The sequence below is a fragment of the Cydia fagiglandana genome, chromosome Z (genome assembly GCF_963556715.1).
Source record: "Cydia fagiglandana chromosome Z, ilCydFagi1.1, whole genome shotgun sequence".
NCBI classification, from domain to species: domain Eukaryota; kingdom Metazoa; phylum Arthropoda; class Insecta; order Lepidoptera; family Tortricidae; genus Cydia; species Cydia fagiglandana.
This window is the reverse complement of record NC_085959.1, coordinates 18322391-18331158: the sequence shown is the minus strand read 5'-3', so window position 1 is coordinate 18331158 and position 8768 is coordinate 18322391. Positions and strand designations below refer to the sequence as shown.

The 8768-nt window shown below is 33.8% G+C and overlaps 1 protein-coding gene across 1 annotated transcript; it reads left to right on the top strand.

The window, feature by feature from the left end:
* The first annotated feature begins 663 nt into the window (after positions 1-663).
* LOC134678265 (uncharacterized) lies at positions 664-2472 on the top strand. Its single transcript, XM_063536748.1, has one exon. It carries the CDS (start codon positions 679-681, stop codon positions 2443-2445), a length of 1767 nt encoding a protein of 588 aa, XP_063392818.1. The 5' UTR covers positions 664-678; the 3' UTR covers positions 2446-2472.
* The last annotated feature ends 6296 nt before the right edge of the window (positions 2473-8768 follow it).

Here is an 8768-nt window from a genome sequence, read left to right as displayed (position 1 = left end):
ATTAAAAACTTACCTCTTCATGCCAAGTAAATACTGTGTAAAATATTTAATGATTTGTGGCAAAGTAATTGTATTCCCCCAACGTGGAAAACGCAACATGTTGTTCCGATATTAAAACCCTATAAGGATTCTAATTGTGTTGAGTCATATAGGCCTATTTCCTTAACATCTTGCTTTGCGAAAGTTTTTGAAACCATGTTAAAAAATAGGCTTGAGTGGTTTACAGAAAATAACAAAGTCATTCCAAGTACTCAATATGGTTTCCGTAAAGGTAAAAGCACAATAGATAACTTAAGTTGCTTGATTGGGGATATTAAGAATAGTTTTCGTTCTAACCAATATACTTTGGCGGTTTTTTTAGACATTAAAGGGGCGTTTGATAACATAGATCACTCATACCTTATTAAAAGTTTATCTTTTATTTTACGTTGGTTATTCAATTTTCTTAACAATCGATATCTAAGTCTTAAAGTTAGATCTACGTTAATTGGTTCTAAAGTTTCTACAAAGGGTACTCCTCAAGGTTCTGTATTATCTCCTCTTATATTCATTCTGAGTAGGGTTTGCACGACGGATCCGAAATGTATGGGAATATCCGCGGATCCGGATCCAGATCCGGATAATTTCATACATTTCGGATCCGGATTGCAAACCCTAATTCTGAGTTTGGTTTGTTTCATGAAACAAATTCCGTCTTCTGTTAAGCACTTATTTTACGCTGATGATTTGGTATTATATGTAAATTGTAAAGAAATAAAAATTGGTGAATCTATTATGAACAGTTGTCTGCGTAATATTCATAGCATACTAACTAATTCCCTAAAACTTGAGGTTAATGTTTCCAAAAGTTCTGTAATTCTTTTTTCTCAAAATGGCTTACATTATCCTCAAGTTTTATACAATTCTAACGTTATTCCTGCTCAGTCTTTTGTCAAATACGTTGGCCTATTTCTTGATTATGATCTTTCTTGGAAAACTCATATTGATACAATTTCTAAAAGAGCTGAACTGGGTTTAAACATATTGAAGTCGTTAACTGGAGTAAAATGGGGAGCAGACCCTAAGGTCCTTAAAACTATATATATTGCTACAATTAGAAGCCACTTCGACTATAGTTGTATGTTTTTTGCTGATGCGAATACCCATCTTTTAAGGAAGCTAGATATTATCCAAAATAGGGCGCTACGAGTTATTACTGGAGCTATGATGTCATCTCCAATTAATTCTTTGGAAATAGAGGCTGGCATTGTTCCTTTATTTGTACGCAGATGTTATATCACTGACAAGTATGGTCTTAAGTTAGTTAGTCGTAATAACGAAGTAACTTGTAGATACTTAAATAATGTTAATATTCCAAATTATAATTTAATACCGTTTCCTAATTCTTCTTCCATAAGTGATGTTATAACTTATTTAAACTTTGAATTTCAAGATATAGTGCTTTGGTCTAATTTGCTTCCCTGTTTTGAACATGAATACAATGATATTATGCGAGACGTGGTTGTCGAACTGGTTAAATTTGAATCGAAATATGACTTTTTGGAGTTTCTTGATGATAAGATTGATTTTGTTAAATTATATACTGACGGCTCTAAAACTAAAGATAGGACCAGTTTTGCATTTTTCGACTCTTTTTTGAACATAGGAAAAGTTTTCGAATATAGTAGTTATTTTTCAATATTTTCGGCTGAAGTATTAGGCATAATTTACGCTTTAGAACATATTCATGATAATTATATAACTGAGAATAAGTTTTTAATTTTATCTGATTCCATGAGCGCTTTACAAGCACTTAAAAATAAATGTGTGAGTGCATCTGTAAATTACTTAATTTATAAGTTAAGAAGTTGTTTGAGTTCTTTATTATATAGAAATATTACTGTTGAATTTTGCTGGGTTCCGGGACATTCAGGAATTTTTGGTAACGAACTTGTAGACAAGCTTGCCAAATCCACAGAAAATATCCAAGTTTGTGATTTAAAAGTACCTCAGTCCGATTTAGTGCCTTTTGTAAAAGAACTTATGATTAGAAGGTGGAACAACTCGTGGTCTAAATCCAAAGAAGTCAAAGGGAAATGGCTAGCTGAAATAGTCCCAGCACCTAGCACCAAGTCGTGGTTTGAATACCAAAGAAAATATGTAGAAAGGGCATTTATTACAACTATGTGTAGATTGCGTATTGGTCATGCTCGTTTTCCTGCACATCTCTTTAGACTAGAGCTAAGTGATTCTGCTGTTTGTGCACATTGTAATTTTAATGTATGTGATCTCGATCATATTTTTTTCCATTGTCCTGCATTTAATTTACAAAGGCTGTTGTTTGTTGCCATGTGTATGGACACAGGTTTGCAAGTTCTACCAAAATCTGTGCAGGGCCTTTTGAAATATAAACAATTATATCCTGTAATCTATGAATTTGTTGTTCACACTATTGGCAGTTTGTAAATATTTTATAAGTGATTGAAATAACCATAAAGTTTATGTCTAATGTAACTTTTAGATTGTTTTAGATTCACATTGTATTTTGTAATTAGTTGTTAGATTTTAGGTACAAACTGTGCATTGTAATTATTTTTGTGTTTTATGTTTTAACTATATATCTAATGTAACTTTTAGATTCATGTCATATTGTAATGTGTAGTGTGACGTTTACACAATAAAAGTGCAATGCGAACTACCTGCAGGTCGACATTCTGTTGTCAACTGTCATACCGTGCAGACGGGTCGCGGAGCACATGCCTGACCAACTGAGTTTTATTTATTACCTTGTAATACAACAACAGAACCTAGACGTCACAATGGCGACGAGGATAAAAAACGTAAGAAAAAGAAAACAAAACCGATGTAGTTGCTAAATATCCGACAAAAAGTGATCAGTTTGAAATTATTTTTTCAATGAAAGGGAGGGAGACAAATGACCCAAATAGCACAGGTATGATTGACCCAATGTGGACTTAAAATATAGCTCTGAGCACATAAACATCTTTATAAGGTACACTTCTGGTACTTAAACTATATTTTGGTCGAGAAAAAAAAAACTATTTTTACGCAAATAGTATTACTATAGGGCACATTTCAACGCCTTATTCAGTTTAAATACTATTTAATGCTTTTAGCTTTCCAAAAACGGGTCGGTGAACAGAAATTAAGCCAAATACGGTAAAATAAGTTATTATAAAATAGAAATAAAACTTTTATAGCGACTGTGAATTTATGGAATCGTGTAAAACTATAATTAAGCTATACGTATAATAAATAAACTGTCGCGCATATTGCTGTATAGTGCTGAATATGTCTGTTCACCGGTAATTTATTATGGGTAACTAAGACAACTAAGTATACCAACGTGGTGCTGTCTGCGTTAACGGTTGTTGAAACGATATCTGGGTTCGGTGTAGTTTATTATTAGCTCACAAATGTATCAAATTAAGGGCAAATGATTAATAATACTTCACATAATAAGGTTTATTACTTTTAACCGGAAGTTATCTACCTAAATAAATAATAAATGTACTCTTTATTTCGAGTCAAACTCAATAATAATCAACAGATCAGCTGCTAATGCTGCTATACAATATGTGCTACTTAGTTTACGTGCTACTTAGATATGCATTTAAATTATTTAACCAAATGAGCATAATATATTATCTGGGTCTTGTTTCTATAATGTAAAAGGAAAAATAAGTAAACAAACTGATACTGTCGGTGAAATTTGTCGTAAAGCTTAAGCTCAATACGAGAATTCTCCAAAAAGGGAATTTATAGTTGTCAATGTTGTTGTGTTAATCTGATGGGTAATATTGCACTTACCCTCCTGGGGCCCAGCCATACAAGGAAAAATCTGAACTTGCTATTGAAATCTGAATCTACAATGTAGGATTTAGGTTTGTTTTTGTTTTGTTTAAAATGGAACGAAGCAAAACAGATGCAACCGTGCTACAATTAAACACAACCTATGTCGCTAAGGAGCAAAATGTTATTCTTACGGCGACGCTGACGGCGAACATTGAATCCTGAACGAAGCGAGGGATTCCAAAATGGAATACTGAGTTTAGTGAGGGATTCAAGGGTTAACGCCCAAAGTGAAAATAATTTTGCTACCATGTGACCCATACTGTTTTTCACATCACATAATATATAAGGAAAAAAAATAGTCTAGTCTAAAGAACTTAAAGAGTCTTAAGAGTCTAAAGCGTATAAAGAGTCTAAAAGGGCTAAAGATTCTAAATAGTCTAAAGAATCTAAAGAGTCTCTAAAAAGTCTAAAAGAGTCCAAAGAGTCTAAATAGTCTTAATAGTCAAAAGAGTCTAAGGAGTCTACAAAGTCTAAATTAGAGTATTAAAGATTGTAAGAGTTTAAATGGTCTAAAGAGTCTATAGAATTTAAAGAGTCTTAATCTAAAGGGTCTAAGAGTCTTGAGAGTCTGAAGTTTAGAGTCGTACATGTATGCAGTAAACAGATTTTCCTGAAAATAATTATATTAAAATATCCATTTTCGGAATAGATGTAAAAAATTCAAATTTTACCGACCTTAGAAAGTATCTACTTACCTACTTCATCTGGTAGGACCGTGGGCCTTGGGAAGGTATGGTTAATAATTCTGCCGCGCCAGCAATGATTACGCGGTGATCGATTGCATTTGGAAACTCATGAAATGCTTACCCTGTCCTCCTTAATAGGTTATTTATTTAAAAACGAGTTTTCAAATGCAAGTACCGCGGTTATGGTGGTGGGGCAGGGTTGCTGATGCCGACTATGGTGTATTTAAAATGATTAACTACACATTGACACAACCTTGCCTGTAAATATGACAAACAGGCAAAGTCGAGTTTCATAGACTGAAAAGCCAAAGGTATTATATAATGCATAGTTTATGCAAGATACGAGTTCCGTATAAATAAATACCTACAATTGGAGTGAAATCTCCGCGAGTGCTGCATGGGATATCGGCCCATGTAGTGCAAATGATAAGTTCCTCAAAATTAAAAATTAATATATTTCAGGAAAAATCCATAAAACATTGTTAGTAATATGTGACTATAATTAACCTTAAAGATTGAAACTCAGGTTATTGTCACAAAGACTCGTCGAACTTTAATGTAATGTCTTGGGGTCCAATCCTATGTATATGTGTCTACCTGTTCTGTTTTTACACGTTGTGGTACTTCGATAACTCCTTAAGTACAGAAACCCGGTAGTTAGAAGGTACTTACCTAACGCACATGTTCCGTGCTTACTTACGGATAGTTTTACAATGATGTCTTAATTGTGCTTTAGAATGTGCCTAAGTGTCGTGTGCCTGCTAGCTGCGAGCACTCCTCCAAGTACGCACGTTTTAGAAGCTAGTGTAATGGACATTTTCAAAGTTGCTGTCGACGAATTACACTAATACCTTTCACGGAAACAGATTTGGTATGAACAATTCATAATTCGACTGATGCAACAGGAACTGGACTTTGAAAATGTCTAATCTAATCTATTCCTAATGAGTCTAAACGTGATTTCAATGCGGGAAAGGAAAACGATCTTATTTACAGATTTGTTGAAAATTGAGCCTCCGTGGATCTAAAAGAAATGTTGAATCTAGGGGTTTCAGTTACGATAAACAAGTGATTATGGAAAAATATAGATAAAATGTTAGGATGCAACGGAAAGAGTTTTGGGCCAACATAACAAACAGGTAGACAGGATTGCGATAATGGCGCCGCCTACCCCCTAAAAGATAAAATGTGCCGGCATGTGATAAATGTGCCTACAAAGGCCAATTCAAAATGCAAAGCACTAGGACTAAATGAATACCGATAAAAGTCGACGGGCCGACTAGATAAAAGTCCAGAAATAAATAAATTACCTAAAGCCAATCAACTAATTTTCGTGCCATAAGAACACATAATTCTACAAATTGACAATCAGGTCAAAGGTAAATAAATAGACGCTGGGTCTGTCACAATGCCACACATCGTGTAGGTATCTAAAGTAAATGCTGAAAATAAAAACAAAGTACCATACCAATCAGTGGCGATGCGTGAAACCTTGCACTCCCACTGGGCTACTTTATATATGACTTGTTCCTAATCGTGAAAACATACACATACGAAAATAGTAACCAAGTTCGTAAAACGGACTGCCAAGTGATGGCATCAATATCGGACAATTACCCAGATAGCAATGAGTTTTAAGTGTAATAAAAAGGCACGTTAGAGGGAAATTTATACTGTGTACATATAAAACCCTAAGGACCAGACGTGATCTTGATTGCACCAAACTACAGTTTTCCAAATTGAGGTTGAGACTAACAAATCAAACAAACCTTGTAAATTGAGGTTGCAGATCGAACTTCTTTATATTTTCAAGAGTACATATATATTACATATATTATCAGAGAGTGATTTACTTAAGTCGTTGTTTAATAATTATCGTACTTTCGGTACTTAGTACCAAATATGAACGAAAACCCAAAATGGCCTAGGGTTTTATTAAAGCAACGGAAAAATAATAAAGTAAAGTGAAACCGTGTTCATGGTAATGACATTCCATTGGTTCCTTGTAAAATATAAATAATTAGAGCTAAACAATATATGCCACAATCAAGGCAGGAAAATGAACATACACAAGTGCTAGTTTTGCTCTATAATATATTTTTAAATGATTGAACCTAATGGAAACAAAATGTCTATAAAAATAATAATAATTAATGTGACTGTAATCATGATCAAATTAAGACTGTATATTGTAGTCAAGGGCTACTGTAGACTATAGTCAAGGCTAAAATCAACTTCCAATTAGTAAGCAAGTATTGGAGTTGTTTTCATGACATAAATAATCTCATTCATTATATGAGTAACAGTAAGTTGCTAGATTAACAGAACAGGTATTGATCTGTATTCAGCAAGTATTGTAATTAAAAAAACGGTAATAAAATAATATATCCAATCCAATGCAATTTATAATAATAACGGTCAAATATGTAGGTACCTACATCATTATACCTGAGTAATAGAAATCTACTTGTAGGTAGGTATAGATCATGGTTGCGTAAATATCATACCAGGCCGCGTAGCCGGGATACCAATCGCTTACGCTCCGTAGCGATCGAAACGCAGCTGTCACTGTCGCACTAATATCGAAGAGTGATAGAGAGACATAATGCTTTTCGTTGTCGAAGCGATGGCGATTGTAACCTTGGCTAGGCCGGCAATACACAAGTAAAACTAAACAGGTTGTGGTGTATCTTGTAAGACTTTTTACCTTATTTAACATTGGACCATTTACGTATATTATAAATTGTATCCTATCTATATATTATATTGTATTACCTATCAAACAAGCCAAGTAAAACTGAGGCAATCGGCTGTTGCCAATAAATAATGTACAGGTACGAGATGTTATTAGAAAGCAACCTGCTTGTAACAATTTTATTGGAAACTCTCGAAATAGATATTAATGTGTGAAACATGTACATAGCTTGAATGCTAATGGAAAAACCTAGAAAAGTGTAAGCATCCAAAGAAAATATGTAGCAATTAAGGTTAAACTCGTAAGGTATTTAAACCCCGAGTTATCAATGTGAATAAAAGAAAACAGACTCAAAACTGCAAAAAGGAGAAGGACAGGGACTGACATTGTAAAAGTAAAACCATAATTGTATTAAAACACTTTATTACACTAAACAAGTACATAACAATAAGAGAATAGAATAAATATGTACAAAGATGAACTTATCCTTTTAAGGGGTCTCTTCCAGCTGACCGCTAAGCAACTGAGAGAGATACTAGGAAGAGTTCTAAATATTCCAAGATTGATATTGTTAAAAATGTTTATCGTTGAACTGTTGAGAAATAAATATATATACACCTAGCCGAGTTTCTTCCACCGGTTCTTCTCGGGTCTGAGGTTAACGCTGTTTTCCGGACCGGTGGCAGTAAGTCGGAATTAGGATCTAAATTAACCTAGCAGTTATAAGATAAACAGATGTGAGATGGTTGAACTATTGTTGCATAGCTAACGCATAATGTAAAATAAATAAATCATTTATAAAAAGGAAGAGATGTGACGTTTACACAATAAAAGTGCAATGCGAACTACCTGCAGGTCGACATTCTGTTGTCAACTGTCATACCGTGCAGACGGGTCGCGGAGCACATGCCTGACCAACTGAGTTTTATTTATTACCTTGTAATACAACAACAGAACCTAGACGTCACATGTAGTAGTAGTTAGATTTTAGGTGTAAGCTGTCCATTGTAATTATTTTTGTTTTGTGTTTGAGCTGATGGCCTAGTTGCCAATGCTCATAATAAATTTAAAAAAAATCATTTAACGCCAAAAATATAAATTTTCATATAAAACGATTTATTCACTTGAAATATATTTATTTACCTATTAATTTAAAAATAAAAACTATTCATATGTACGAGCAACATATCTAAATGCGTCTTCGCACAGACTTAGTTAAATTTAAACCGTTGTCGCTCTTCCTTCCTTGCTGTATTATGTATCCGGCAATGGCGACTTCATCAACAATTTTTATCCGGATTATGAAAAGCCCTAATGTGTGTGTGGAAACCGTTGTAGTAAACCAGAAACAGCGATAATTTCAAGGTAAGAAATATATCAATCTTTAAATAAAAATGAGCGTACTAATTACCAAATTCAAATATAATAATTTAATCTTACTATCCCCGTAAGTCCCGCGGACGCTATATCGCGTCCGAAATTATAATCTAAATTCATCATAGATGTAAAACCTTTGTTTACGAGTAAGCTGG